Here is a 16,144-nt window from a genome sequence, read left to right as displayed (position 1 = left end):
CCTCAATAACAAAAAGACAAATAAGCCAATTAAAAAATGGGCAAAGGATATGAACAGGCACTTTGCCAAACAAGATATTCAGGCAGGTAACAGACATATGAAGAAATGCTCACGATCATTAGTCATTATAGAAGTGCAGATCAAAACTACAATGAGACATCATCTCACACCAACAAGGCTAGCATTAATCCAAAAAACACAAAAGAATAACTGCTGAAGAGGTTGCGGAGAGACTGGAACACTTATACCCTGTTGGTGGGAATGTAAAATGGTACAACCACTTTGGAAGTTGATTTGGCGCTTCCTTGAAAAGCTAGAAATAGAAGTACCATACTATCCAGCTGTCCTGCTCCTTGGAATATATCCTAGAGAAATAAGAGCCATCACACGAATAGATATATGCACACCCATGATCATTGCAGCACTGTTCACAATATCAAAAAAAGGAAAAAACCTAGGTGTCCATCAGCAGACGAATGGGTAAACAAATCATGGTATATCCACACAATGGAATACTACGAAATGATAAAGAATGATGAAGATGTGAAACATCTTATAACATGGAGGAAGCTGGAGGTCGTTATGCTGAGTGAATTTAGTCAGTCACAGAAGGACAAATATTGTATAAGACCACTATTACAAGAACTCAAGAAAAGGTTTAAACATAGAAGAAAACATTCTTTGATGGTTACAAGGGTGAGGAGGAAGGGTGAGAGTTATTTACTAACTAGATAGTAGATAAGAATTATCTTAGGTGAAGGGAAGGACAGCACACTACAGGGGAAGTCAGCACAACTGGACTAAACCAAAGTTAAGAAGTTTCCTGAATACAGCCAAACACTATGAGAGACAGAGTAGCAGGGGTAGGGGTCTGGGGACCATGTTTTCAGGGGACATCTACGTCAATTGGCATAACAAAGCTTATTAAGAAAATGTTCTGCATCCTGCTTTGGTGAGTGGTGTCTCGTGTCTTAAAAGCTTGCAAGCAGCCGTCTGAGATGCATCAATTGGTCCCAACCACCTGGAGTAAAGGAGAATGTAGAACACCAAAGTCACGAGGAAAGTAGTAGCCCAGGAGACAGAAAGGGCCACATAAACCAGAGACTTCATCAGCCTGAGACCAGAAGAACTAGATGGTGCCCAGCTACCACCAATGACTGCCCTGACAGGGAACACAACAGAGAGTCCCGGATGGAGCAGAAGAAAGGTGGGATGCAGAACTCAAATTCTAGTAAGAAAACCACACTTAATGGTCTGACTGAGACTGGAGGAACCCCGGAAAACATGGCCCCTGGATTCTCTATCAGCCCAGAACTAAAACAATTTCTGAGGCCAACTTTTCAGACAGGGATTGGACTGGATTGTGGACATAAAGTGTTATTTGTGAGGAGTGTGCTTCTTAGCTCAAGTAGATACAAGAGACTAAAGGGGTAGCTTCTGTCCGGAGGTGAGATGGGAAGGCAGAGAGGGTTAGGAGCTGGTTGAATAGACACGGGAAATCTGGCATGGAAAGGAGGAGTGTGCTGTCACATTATGGGGAGAGCAATTAGAGTCACATTACAATGTATGTATAAATTTTGTATGAAAAAAAAAAAAAAAGGCTATAGCCTTCAGTATGGATTACACCTCAACATAAAGACAACAAAAATCCTTACAACTGGACAAATAAGCAACATCATGATAAATGGAGAAAAGATTGAAGTTGTTAAACACTTCATTTTACTTGGATGCACAATCAACACCCATGGAAGCAGCAGTCAAGAAATCAAAAGACACATCGCATTGGGCAAATCTGCTGCAAAAGACCTCTTTCAAGTGTTAAAAAGCAAAGATGTCACCTTGAAGACTAAGGTGCACCTGACCCAAGCCATGGTGTTTTCATACGTCTCATATGCATGTGAAAGCTGGATAGTGAATAAGGAAGACCAAAGAAGGATTGATGCCTTTGAGTTATGGTGTTGGTGAAGAATATTGAATATACTGTGGACTGCCAAAAGAATGAACAAATCTGTCTTGGAAGAAGTATAGCCAGAATGCTTCTTAGAAGCAAGGATGGCAGGATTTCGTCTCACATACTTTAGACATGTTATCAGGAAGGATCAGTCCCTGGAGAAGGACCTCATGCTTGGTAACGTAGGGGGTTAGTGAAAAAAAGGATGACCCTCAGGAAGATGGATTGACACAGTGGCTGCAACAATGGGCTGAAGCATAACAAAGATTGTGAGGACTGCACAGGTCCAGGCTGTGTTTTCGTTCTGTTGTACATAGGGTCGCTATGAGTCAGAACAGGCTCTATGGCACCTAACAAGAACAATAACAGTGTGGTATCCACTAACCACATGTGGCTATTTAAGTTAAGGTTAAATAAAATTAAAAATTCAGTGTTCCTCAGTCACATTAGCTGCATTTCAATTGCTCCATAACCATATGTGGCTTGTGACCACTGTATTGGACAGTGTAGATATAGAACATATTCATCATCGCAGAAATTTCCATTCGACAACACTGAGTAGAAAGACCATGGAGACTATTAAAGAGGTATTGATGCCCAAAGAATTCTCCAAGTTTCCTCACAAATATAGAGTGCAATGAATGATCAGTCATAGCTTCTGGAAATAAAACCATAAGTTGGGTCCTACTGGTTAAGAGAGTGCAGTGCTACTTTCATAGATGCCTGGGCCCCAAAGGGGACAATTTAAAAAACAGATTAAGGGAAAGAGGATGAATGATCTCCTAATTCTCTTCGTTTAATCATTTATTCACCCAACGAATATGTGCCTAACACTTTGATAGACCCTAAAGACAAGGTAGCAATGACTAGACAGGGTATTCTGTAAGAGAATGAGGGAAGAGGTCCTCTTTTAGATATGACGGTCATAGAAAAACTTTCTGAGGAAGTAAAAGCCTGAAAAATATTAGTATCTAGCCATGACAGAAAACAGCAAAAAAACAAAAAACAGGGAAACAAATTTCAAACAGGGAACAAGAGTACAAAGGCCTCCAAACAAGAAAGAGCCTAAGGTACTCTAGGACCTGCAGAAGGTCAATGTGTCTGGAGCAGATTGAGTGAAGAGGAAAGTAGCCTGAAATAAAGCTGCAGACTGACACATCGTATGAACACCATAATGATGGTAGGAGTTTCTCTTTGGAAAATAAAACAGAAAATGATATGGTTAAATGAGGCAATGTATGGGAATACCACAATTGTTATTCTACGAAAGTAGGTAGATGGTGGCTCTATTGTTTAACATTTGTATCACCAGCTTGTAAAAAGTGGAATGAATTCAGTATATCCTTTAATTTAGAAGACAATGCTAAATGTAAGGTGTCTCCACGTGTGACAATAAAGCATAATTTTACACTTATAAAATGCTTAAACAGTTTATAAAGCCTTTTCCCACACCTCCTTAATACATTTAATGCTGACATAAACCTTTGGAGGTAGGCAGGACATATATTGCCATATTAATTCCACAGACAAAAAACTAGTCTATATGACTTGTTCAAGGTCACATAGCTAATACATGATGGAGCCAGAACCAGAGCTCAGCTCTCTTAAGTTTGATCCTCTTTAAAATAAACTACATTGCTTTCTTTCTCACATTCCAACATATTGGAAGAGGAGATTAGATCTCAAAATGACCTTGAAAAATAAGAAATATCTTGAAACTCAAAAATTGGAATTCAGTAGGTTAAAACTACAAGCCAGAATAATTGAGAAAAAAATAATAAACTTAAATACAAGATTGGGAATGTCTTGTGAATGTGGCAGAAAGAATGATTTAGGATGAACATGCTATGGTTTTCTGATCACAACAGCAAAAAGCACATTACCAGAAATTGTAGAAGTAATATAATATGTGGATAACATAGAATAGTGGTTAAGAGTGTGATCTTTGGAATCAGACTGTGGGTTCTAGTCCTGCTCCACTATTTAGTACATTTATGACCTTAGGCAAGTTATTTAACCTCCTGTGACTCAGTTTCTTCATCTGTAAAATGGGAATATACTAATAAACCTTAGAAGCAAGGCAAGTCTTCAGCTTGCTTACTTTGGACACATCATCAGGAAAGACCAATTGCTAGAAAAGGACATCGTGTCCGATAAAGTAAAAGTTCGGCGGAAAACCCTCTGTGAGATGGATTGACACAGTGGCTGCAACAGTGGGTTCACACATACCAGCAATTGTGAGGATGGTTCGAGACTGGGCAATTTTTCTTTCTGTTATACATAAGGTCACCGTGAGTCAGAGCTAAATGGACAGCAACTAACAACAACCACCTACTATCTAGAGATGTTAAGATGTAATGAATGCGTTAGAGCTATGTACAGTGCCCATAACTCAACTGATGTGAGCTTTCTTCTACTTCTCTTCCCCCTTTTCTTCTTTATCCTCCCTTATTAGATACCACTTGCCATTGAGTCTGCTCTGACTCATGGCAACCCCATTTGTGTCAGAGTAGAACTATGCTCCATAGAGTCTTCAGAAGCTGGTTTTTCAGCAGTAGATCGCCAAGCCTTACTTCTGAGGTATCTCTGGGTGGATCTGAACCTCTAGCCTTTCAATTAACAGTTGAGTGTGTTAATCATTTGCATCACCCAGAGACTCCCCCTTATTAGATCATAATTAAATTCTCAATACTTAAAATTCTTGAGACGCTTTCTACAAATTTTGGGGCAATCTCAGGATGTGAGATCTTAGAGTATCAATAATGGGTCATTAGAGGAAGAAAATTAGTATTTATTAAGTACTTAGTATATGCTAGATAATATATTGGATCCCTGGTGGCACAGTGGTTAAGTGTTTGGCTGCTAACCAAAAGGTCCACAGTTCAAATCCACCAGCCACTCCTTGGAGAATCTACAGGGCAGTTCTACTCTGTCCTATAGGGTCGCTATGAGTCGGAATTGACTTGACAGCAATGGGTCTGGTTTTTGTTTTTTTAGATAATGTAGTAAGCCCTTTCACTTACCTTATCTCTTGTCATCCCCGCAACTGTTTTTAGCGCTTTTTATTTTTAAATAATTTTAGACTTACAGAAAAGTTATCAAAATAGTAGAGAGTTCCTATATACCCTTCACCCAGCTTCACCTAATGTTAATGATTAATATAATAATCAAAATAAGGAAATTAACATTGGTACAATACCAATAACTAAAGTACAGACTTTATTCTGATTTCACCAGTTTTTCCTCTAATTTAGTTTTTCTGTTCCAGAATTTATTCCAGGATCCCATTTTGTATTCAGTTGTCATGTCTCTTTAGTCTTCTCCAATCTGTGACAGTTTCTCTTTCCTTGTCGTTCATGAGCTTGATACTTTTGAAGAGTACAGATCAGTCACTTTGTAGACTGTCCCTCAATTTAATTGCATAATTAAGGTTGAGGTTATACGTTTGGGCAGGAATACCACAGAACTGATGTGTCCTTCTCAGTGCATGTATCAGGGAGGTATATCATGTCAGTGTGTCTTATTATTGATGATGTTAATTTTGATCACTGGGTTAAGGTGCTATCTCAGTTTTCTCCACTATAATGTTACTATTTTTCCTTTTGTAATGAATAAGTATTATATGGGGAGATACTTTGAAACTATGCAAATATCCTGTTTCTCTTCAAATTCCTGCCTACTTATTTTAGCATGCATCTCTCATAACATTTTTTGGGGTATTATTTTCTCAGTTTTGTAGATGAGGAAACAAACTCAGAGACATTTGTTAACCTGCTTCAGGCTGCACAGTTAGTATGTCCAAGTCTGTCATACTCCTAAGTCCCTTGTAATTTCATCACACTCCTAAGATGTGTAAGCATAAGTATAAGGAAGAAGAACCTGCCTGGGTGGGGGTGGGGGACTGGAAGCAGAAATATGTAGCCTTGGAAAGATAAAACGGAGGTTTAAAGAAAAGTTTTTATGCTAGATGGGAATCAACTATTGAGGGCAAAGCAGTGACTCCTCAAGGCACCGTGCAAAATTTAGATTAGGTTCTTACTGACAGTGAACTTAGAGTGAGTGACAACGGGATTTTGTACAACTGGATGTAGATACAAGTAGAATAAACTTTAACCATTCTGTAGAGATTTATGTTTTGTATTTGGAAGAGTTTACTTCGACCTTGAATTGCCGTTTTCATAAGATTTAACTTGAGAAATAAGAAAGGTTTCTTTGATTAGATTACCAAATCTTCCATTAAAAATATATATAAATATCCTCCCACAGAGTCGGTAGAAGGCAACCATAGAATTTCATTCTTAATTTAATCCTTATACCATCTTGAAGAGACCTCTTTTTTAAAAACATTCAGCACGTGCGTAGGTTCTGCTCCCGAGATGATCAGGTGAGCTTTGCCTCTTGTCTTTATTAAATATGAACTGAACTTAATCATAAGCAAGAATCTTCTAGTAGTAAAATATTTTTGTGCTAAGGAGGTTGGGAGAATACATATGAGTTATTTTAATTAAATGTATACTTTCACTTGACAGTGAGTACATTGTTATTATATGGCTTTTTTTTTTTTTTTTGGTCCTTTTAGCTGTTGCTAGTCATTTCTAATAGTCGGTTCCCAAGAACTGAGGGAATTTCTTTTTTCATCTTATCAGAGTTCAGACTTAGTTCTGTTCTAAAATAAGCAACCAAAAGTGAAATAGTCAGCATGTTTGAAAGGTCGGCAACATTGTCCTACCACAAGTGGCTGTTCTCTTCAGAAACAACAGTGCTCTGGAAATCATAATGTTAGGTGTAGTAGAAGCTTAGCTTCACAGATTATCTGACATTTCTTAAATGTTTAGTGAACAAACAACATACAAAAATTTCACTAGAGATTGTCATACCTTTAAAAATGTCATGGTTTCTCCCTTGAAACCATTGCCCTGAGATAACCTTTAAACCTTAAACCAAAAATATCCCCTGAAGTCTTCTTATTAAAACAAAACAGTAGTTTAGTTTAACTAGTAAAAAATGTCTGCCTTGAGCATTATGCCCTTTTAAGAACTATCTATATGGGATCAAATTGACAACAGCAACTCGAAAGATTAAATAGGAACATTCGAGGGCAGTGAGTGAATGTTAATGGGGGGGAAACAACTCAGGAAAGGAGAGTGAGAGAATGGCCGCACAACTCAAAGAATGTAATCCATGTCACTGAATTGCATACGTAGGAACTGATAAATTTGTGTCTGTTCTGCTGTGTATATTCTCAACAACAAAATTTTAAAAAATTTTTAAATGTCATAGTTTCTGGTGTTGTTTATAACCATTGTGACTTGCTGCTTTGCTTACCTAAATTTTTCTGTCCTGTATGTCGTAGCTAACTTCCTTTATGTCACTCAGATATATTGCCTGTTTGAAATTTGTTTCTCTTTCCATGGCTGTTTGAAGCTTTGGCCAGTGAGAGAGTAAACTAACTACAAAGCCCAAACCATGGATAGTTTTAAAGGCCTGCAAAATTCACATGTGGATTTTTAAATTATCTAAAACGATTAACAATATGATTCTAGAAATCCTACCTTTAGCTCAAGAGTTAGATTTCAAATCAGTACATTTATGATGTAAACTTCACAGCCTGTGTGTGAAAAATAGCATCAGAGTTTCTAGACTTAATTTGTAATTTTTTTAACTTATCTTTTTTAAAGAAAATTAAGTTATTTGTAGGAAAGGGTTAGTATTTCTTTCTCCCATTTCAGTCCTTTGAATAATTTGGCATTATAGCAACTGTATTATTCCAAAAGTCAGCATAATTATGGTTTGTAAACCTCTAAAATAATTAAATATTCCTCTTTTTTAAAAACTCTCTTCCATTGGAAATTTGAAAGCTAGCGAGATATTTGCTGATACTAAGGAATTGTTAATTTTTTAAAATATGATAATAGTTATGCAATTAAGTTTATTTAAGTCATTACCTTTCAGAGACACGTACTAAAACATTTATAGATGACATTGTGTGGTAACTGGGATTTGCTTTAGAATAATATGGAAGGCAGGGTGGGTGGGATATAGATGAAATAAGATTGGTCATAAATTTGTAATTGTTGCAGCTTAATTATGGTTTCTGGGAGATCATTATGCTATTCTGTTTACTTTTGTATATGGTTAAATTTTTTTTTTTAATCTCTTAATAGATGTTAAGGTCTCTGATTTTTATCATAAAAGCTCAATCCTTAATCTAATAAAGTTTTGCATTACTTTACTGGTTATGAGAATTTTTTTTCCTCCTTTCTATTAATAGACTGAAGACATTAAAGAGATAGCCAAAAAGGCACAAGCTCTGCCAAAGGTGAACTCGAACAGGTCTCGAACTGTGATCTTCACCCAAGGGAAAGATGACACTATAGTGGCCACAGGTAGGTGTGGGAACTGTGTGAGCGATCCGAATGATGGAGATTTATCATTTATAACAAAATTCTATATTCTTTTGTTATAATGTATTCAAAGCAATATACTTTTCATAGTTTTTTATTCTACTAAATATACCTGCCTTCTATCTCAGTAGAAAAGATCTCATTTTTAAGAAGGTAATTTATTAAATTTCAGTTGAGTACAACTACTTTGATTTGTATATTTGATATTTTGGACTTAGGATTTTTCAGTCTAAAAGTATCTTTTCTGAAAAAAATACATTTTACTTATTAAATACCTGTACTAGAATAAAGTAAATTTACCCAACTGTGAACCAATAAAATCCAGAAATAAGTTATTTCCTCAGTTTTTCTTTCAAGAAGAAAATCTCACTTATGCTTTTTCTCAGTTGTCTATTCCACAGACTCAGAAACAGAACAGGAATTTCATCTAGTAAACAAACATTTTATTGATTTAAATGACTAATATTGTCAATATGATGCTACCTGCTATACTCACTACTTAAACCAAAATGTAAACTTTTTATTTCTGTCTGAACCATTCAGATTAAATCCAGTCAGGTAATTGATAATTATTGTAAACAGTAACAATTATTACCTGTATGTGTCTTTAGCATTCTGCTGAACACTGAAATATAATGTATGAGTCTTAAAGATATAACTGGGAAATGTAATTTATACATTAAAAAACGTGAATACAAGGCAAAGTATAATTATAATTCTTAATTATTTGTACACACTATCTAGGATGTATTGATTTAGAAAGGGAGAACAATAGCGCTTGAAGAAAGATGGTTATAGTGACTATAATGTAAAATTTTGTGGAGTTAAATGTATAAGCCTGAAAAGAGTCAAAAAAGAAATTATTGTCAAAATGTGGGTAGAAGAAACCCTAGAAATAATTCATTCTAACTTTCTTATTTTAGAATTTTTTAAAGCAAGATTCAGAGATTTGCCTCAAGAAATATTTGTTTCAAAATAATTCAATGAGTGGTAGATCGTGGAAGTAGAGGTGTAAATGAAATGAGATTGGTCATGAGTTAATAATTGTTAAATGTGGATGATTGATGTGTATGTGTTGAAATTTTCCATAATTAAAAGTTAAAGAGAAAAGTCAAAAATAATTTTTAAGATAAGATTCAGAGATAGTGACTTTCTCAGGATACGTTGACATTGATAAGCCTTGAAATCTAGGAAGGATTTAAAGAAAGGAGAACAGTCCAGGCAAAGAGGATCATATGAGCAAAGGCACCAGGTATTATATAGTCTTCATTGTTGTGGCGGGAAAAGCCATGTTGTTAATTTGTACAAGAGAGAAAAGAAATAAACCAGGAAAGGATGTCCCTGAGTTGATACAAACTGTCTGAGTTGCTGTCTTACTATAGTATGTGGCCGAGTACTATCTTAGCAATGGACACTGAAAACGTGAAGGACACACAGGCTTCTTATCTTATAGGAATTGTAGCTGCTTTCAGATTCAGAAGAGGCTATTTGGTTGTTCTTTATGGAAACGTTTATTTTAAGGCTTTGAATATTCCAGATACACATATTGTACAAGTGTCTTTTTCATGGTGAATTTGCATGATTTTTCCAAAATTGAAACTTTTAAAATTAACCTCTCCATCCTGTGACTGAATTTCTCTGTGAACTCATTTTACCCTTTAAAACAATATTATTAAATCTATTAAACCATTTTCAGCAATGCTTACAAGCAGAGCTTATTTGAGGAAAGACATAGGCTAATCTTTGTTGTTTGTACCATATGAAAATGAACTTAATTTGAGGATGCACTATATCTGCAATGCATGATAAATACAAGATGGAGAGGGAATCTGCTCAGTAGTGTCAGCTACAAGAGCAAACATGATAAATGTTAATGCAGTTTTGAGCCCTCGGATAAGCTATTCAGCGCACAAGCACAGCTGAATCTCTTTGCTATGTTGTTATTCATGGCAGCCAAATAAATGTCAATAATAAAAGAGAATTAAAGATTTTCATTTCCCAGAGGCAGTCCTCTAATACGGCTTGATCTTTCATTTCATTTGTAATTCGTTCTCATGTCAGTATGCAATCATTCGCCCAGCTCTGGGTGTCATGTTAAGTCATTTAATAATGATTAAGAACATAAAAATGCTTGGCCTGTGGGACATTTCACAGAAGAGATGCCAATTTGTTATTGTTTTCCTCCCTTCCTCTTGAATATGGATCAGCTTTTCCCCACCTCCTAGCATTAAAATACTAATGGAAGATGGGGAGGGAAAGGGTCCTTTAATTTACCATAAGTGACATTCCAGGATGGCACAAGGCAGTGCTAACATACTTATTAAAACACTAATTAGGAATCATTGTGCCTTAAACTTCTAACTGTAGAGTATTTTTAAATGATCACTGCCAAGTGTTCCACATTTATCAATAATGTAACAAAATCTGTTTCCTTGGTATTTTATTCTTAAAGACTGGTCTCCTTTTGAGATATGGTATCTATAAACCAGGGAGTGCCTGGGTAGCGCAAATGGTTAAGTGCTCGGCTGCTATTCAAAAGGTTGAAAGTTAAAGTCCACCAAGAGACACTTCGGAGGAAAGGCCTGGCAATCTTCTTCCGAACAGCCATTGAAAACCCTGTGGAGCACAGTTCTACTCTGACACACATGGGGTCACCATGAAACGCAATCAACTCAACAGCAACTCGTTTGATTGATTTTTTACCTATAAACCACTTTCTCTTAGTTTATAAAGAATTCTTTTAATTCCTCTTATTTAAATTGCCTGTGAATCTAAAGTCTTTTTCCACTTACCCTGTTTTGGTCATTCCCTTTTGTATCAATCGTCTATATCCATCCAACCCAGAGGTTCTGTCACGTACCAATCATTGTTTCAGTGCTTACTGGTTAATTGGGTTCCAAACTTTCAGGGGCAGGAGGGTGGGGAGGTAGGCACTGAAGAGGAATAAGAGTAAGAGGCTGGGCTGAAGAGCAGAAAAGAAAAGATGACTGTCTGTTTTGATTCTTTTAAAACATGTTTAATGAACTGTTTGGTAGCATAGGAATCAGGTCAATGAAATCTTTTCTGTGCCTATAAATTTTAGAAATAAGATTATAGGCTTCCTTTACCTAATGGACAGCAACTGCTATTAGGTCTTTTTATATTAAAACTTTATTAAATTAAGGATTGTAGTGAAATTAAATATACACACACATACATATATACATATAATGCTTTATAGAAAGTTTAAATTATTTTCCAAGTTTCTGTACTAAATGTATCACTAAAAATTGGAAAAAGCAATAGGATTCTTGTTCTAAATTGAAAATAGTCCCTTTAACACAGCAGATCTTACAAGACAATAAAATAGGTCTACTGAAGAATAAATCATGGACTTTTCTTTTCTGAATACTTTCAGAATTTTTCTGGACTGTTTATAAGTTTGCCCAAAGGGAGAAAATCAATTAGATCAGAGGTCTTAACTGGAAGACTGATGCTGTCATATCAGAATCACCTAGTGAGCTTTTAGTAAACATAGCCCTTCCTTCATAAAAGCACCATCCCCTTGATCCTGTACATCCCCATGGGAAGTATTAGAATATACATCCTCAAGAAGACGTAGGAGAATGGGGTTGGGGGTGCTGGGGGAAGGAGAAAGATGTCGCCTTGTCTATTTGTTGAAAAATCTCCCTTAGGTAGTATAGCAATGCTATCCTCCATCTCTCACTTTGAGAACCATTGGATTAGTTGATTTGATAATATTGCCTCCAGTTCTGTGACCTTGTAGGATGATGGAAAGAGAACCTTTTAACAGCTAAGCACCTAGCCCTTCAATAAGTCAGGACTTGGTGAATGCTTCTCTTTCAGACGGTCAGTCAAAATGCACTCTTATAGGCAATCTACAGATGACTTTAAATAGTCTCCTGCCTTTAAGGATCTTTTAATTTAAGAGAGTCCAATAATAGTGCCCTTTGTCATTTTATTGTACATAAATGGGAGTATTGAAGTTACTTGTCTTCATGTTTCTGAGTCCTTAAACAAACTTGTAACCCCAACTGCTAGTTGGGTTTTCATATTCTGTGAAAATATTCAGTGCTGTCCATTACTGTATAAGAAATGGTCAATATGATTTGCAATTCTGGTAGGCATAAAGCTCAGAAAATGTGCAATAGAAAATGCAAACTCTAAGAATAATGTCAGCACGTCATCATAACCCCTGCTGCTACAAAATATTATCAATCTTTTTGAAAATGATACCTCTACCACAGCCAAAGCAATTTTAAGTGATGGTCTTGTTGGCATAGGTCAGTGGTGGTGTGGCTAGAACAAATTAGGTAGCATTCTTTCGGGAAGTCTGTGTATAGCATTCAGAGAGAAAAGTTTTTACCGGGTAAGATTTATCTGTGAATATAAACAGTTAACGGTATTAGCTCATGTTTCATTTTTAGATTATTCCAGCCACAAAAGACAAAGTCCTTTAATTAGCTAAGACATGAAAAATAATTTAAAATGACATATGTGGAACTGTCACTTTCTTGACAAAGTAATATCTTTGGGGCATATTTTGTGTGGTTTAGTGATCTCAGGCCTGTCAAGAAAGGAGACTTCTTTCGAATTCCAGCTTTCTATCAACTAGTATCCTGCTAGAAGGCAAAATGGGAAACAGCCTACACTAGACAAATGTAAACCTTATTATAGCATTTATTTCTAGAAGGACATTTAAGTCACATTTATTAAGGGATAGATTACATATAGTAAAATTCACATATATTTTGTCTGTTTTTGAAATGAAATCACCCTGTATGTAGACTTTTTGTCTGCCTCTTTTCACTCATCATTATGTTGATGAGATTCATCCATGTTGTTGCGTGCAGCAATAGTTTTTACTCATTGCTATGTAGTATGTCATTGTATGAATACACCACAGTTTATCTACTCTGTTGGACATTCAGTTGTTTTGCGAATAGAACCACTATGAACCTTCTTACACATGCCCTTTGGGAAATATATGCCTACATTCCTGTTGGGTATATACTTAGAAGAAGAATTTCTAGGTCCATTAAATCATGTATATGTTTAGCTTTAGTAAATATTTCCAATTTTTTTAAGTGGTTGTACTTAAACTCTCCATCAGCAATGTATGACAGTTCTAATTATTACACATCTTCATTAGCATTTGCTATTGTCTATATTTTTTAGACATTCTTGCAGGTGTGTAGCATATCTGATTGTGGATTTTTTTGTTTTTTTATTTTGGAATGATTTTAGGCTTACAAAAAAGCTGCAGAATTAGTACAAAGAGCTCCCATATACCCCTTCACCCAGATTCCCCTGTATAACATCTTACATAACCAAAGTATAAAACCAAGAAAATTAACATTGATACAATACCAGTAACTAAACTGTAGTCTTTATTCTGATTTCAGCAGATTTCTTCTAATTTCCTTTTTCTGTTCTAGAATCCAATCCAGGATCCCTCATTCCATTTATTTATCATGCCTCTAGTCTCCAGTTTCTCACTCTTTCCTTGTTATTTATGATATTGATACTTTTGAAGAGTACTGGTCAGGCATTTTGTAGGATGTCCCTCAGTTTGAATTTGATGTCTGCTCTTGATTGAGTTCAGATGATACATTTTTGGCAGAAACAGCACAGAAGTGATGTGTCCTCAGTACATCATGTCAGGGGGCACGTAATGTCGGTATGTTTTATTACTGGTGATATTAACCTCGATCACTAAATTAAGATGGTTTGCCAGATTATCCCCTGTAAAGTTATTATTTTTGCCAAGGTAATTAATAAATATCTTGGGGGAGATATTTGGGGACTATGCAAAGATCCTATTTTACCCACAAATTTTAGCATCCATTGGTGGATCTTGCCTGTAACAATTATTACTGTGTTATTTTAATGATAGTTTTCTATTTTGATTTCCTCTACATTTATTAATTTAAATTCTTCGTAGGGAAGAGCTATCCCTTCTGCACTTATTTATTCAATTACAAACGTATGGAACTCATGAGTATTTATTTTATTGGGGGGGTAATACTCCAATACTGTTATTAATATTTCTTGTTCAAAATGTCCCAGCTTTGACCATTGAGAGCTCTTTCAGCTTTGCTCCTGTAGCCTTTCACCATGTCCTCATCTTTTTTTTGAGCACTTACTTACTTTTTGACACCAGAAGATGTTCCAGACTCATGTTATATTTTCTGTGCCTGGAATCAGTCACTTCTTCAAGGAACACTGGCTTCTTTTTGTTGGAGAATTATATTTAGAAACCCATATCTGAGCATTAGATATGCTTATTGCTCCTGGAGTATCATTGCCTCTAGGCCCTTGTCTTAGTCATCTAGTGCTGCTACAACAGAAATACCACAAGTGGATGGCTTTAACAAAGAGAAATTTATTTTCTTAGAGTAAAGTAGGCCAAAAGTCCAAATTCAGGGTGTCAGCTCCAGGGGAAAGCTTTCTCTCTTTCTTGGCCTTCTGATCAGTGTTCCACTGGACTAGGAGCTTCTCAGCACAGGGACCCCGGTCCAAAGGATGCGCTCTGCTCCTGGCACTGCTTTCTTGATGGTATGAGGTCCCCCTGTCTCACTGCTCACTTCTGTCTTTTATATCTCAAGAGATTGCCTCAGGACACAATCCAGTGTTATAGATCCAGTCTTGCCTTACTAACACAACTGCCACCCATCCTCCCTCATTAACATCATAGAGGCAAGATTTACAACATATAGGAGAATCACACAGTACCAGGAATCATGGCCTAGCCAAATTGATACACACATTTTTTGGGGGGACACAAGTCAAACCATGACAGCCCTCTTGGCAGACATTGCTTGGAAATATATGTATGTATACTAACCCATGCATACATACCCATCTATATTTATTTCTGTATCTGTCTGTTTACTTATTTAAAAACAATGTGTTCATATTGGTACTTACATATTCCAGCCAACAACACAGGATTCAGTCTAGCTTTCACCTTTATTTGTAACTTCTTCCTCTGACACTGAAAATTCTGACTCTCATTATCTAAAATATATGTACTCCTTTGTTACATCCTTAAGTAGTTTCAGAAATGCTTGCCCATACTCTTGTGAGAAACAGACTTACCAACTAGAGTACAGTATTTATATAGTTCTTTTTCTGTCTTTAGCATTACAATGCCCGGTCAAAATATTGTTTTCCAAAGTAACTTTGGTTAGTTCTTTTCTTCCACATCCACTCCAGTGTGGTTACATAATTCATTTGTAATACAGTTAGGTTCATTTGTTAGAGTTTGTATTCCATTTTGGTTTCCTTCTACACCCTGGTTGGTTTTTGTTTTGTTTTGTTTATTTTTTTAATCCATAAAATTCACTCTTTGTGTTATCACATTCTATGGGTTTGGCAAATGCACAAGATCATGTAGCTGCGACCATAGTCACAATACGGAATGCTTCCATTTTTTAGTTCTAGTTTTCCAAAGTGATGGTACCAGTTTATACTCCCACCAGCAGTTTTTGGGACAATTCTAATTGTTCCTCATCTTCACCAGCATTTGCTGCTATCTGTTTAATTTTAACCATTCTGGTGAGTGTATAATAGTATCTCATTGTGGTTTTAATTGGAATTTTCCTGATGTTTATTGATGTTGAACTCTTTTTCATCTGCTTTTTGGTATATGGATGTCTTTTATGAAGTTCCTTTTGAAGTCATTTGCCCATATTGGGTTGTCTTATTGATTTGTAATTCTTTTTTATATTGTAAATATAAATCTTTGTTACATAAATATATTGCAAATATATTCTCGCCTCTGTAG

The 16,144-nt window shown here is 36.0% G+C and overlaps 1 protein-coding gene across 2 annotated transcripts in view; it reads left to right on the top strand.

The window, feature by feature from the left end:
- ADK (adenosine kinase) overlaps nt 1-16,144 on the top strand; it is a 555,845-nt gene that overhangs the window by 441,835 nt on the left and 97,866 nt on the right. For both annotated transcript variants that reach the window (XM_004383208.2, XM_004383209.3), the window contains exon 9: nt 8,223-8,337. In XM_004383208.2, the coding sequence (XP_004383265.1) occupies nt 8,223-8,337 (115 nt within the window). The remainder of the gene's footprint in view (nt 1-8,222; nt 8,338-16,144) is intronic.

Source organism: Trichechus manatus, unplaced genomic scaffold (assembly GCF_000243295.1).
Source record: "Trichechus manatus latirostris isolate Lorelei unplaced genomic scaffold, TriManLat1.0 scaffold00106, whole genome shotgun sequence".
NCBI classification, from domain to species: domain Eukaryota; kingdom Metazoa; phylum Chordata; class Mammalia; order Sirenia; family Trichechidae; genus Trichechus; species Trichechus manatus.
This window is presented reverse-complemented; position numbering and strand designations above follow the sequence as displayed.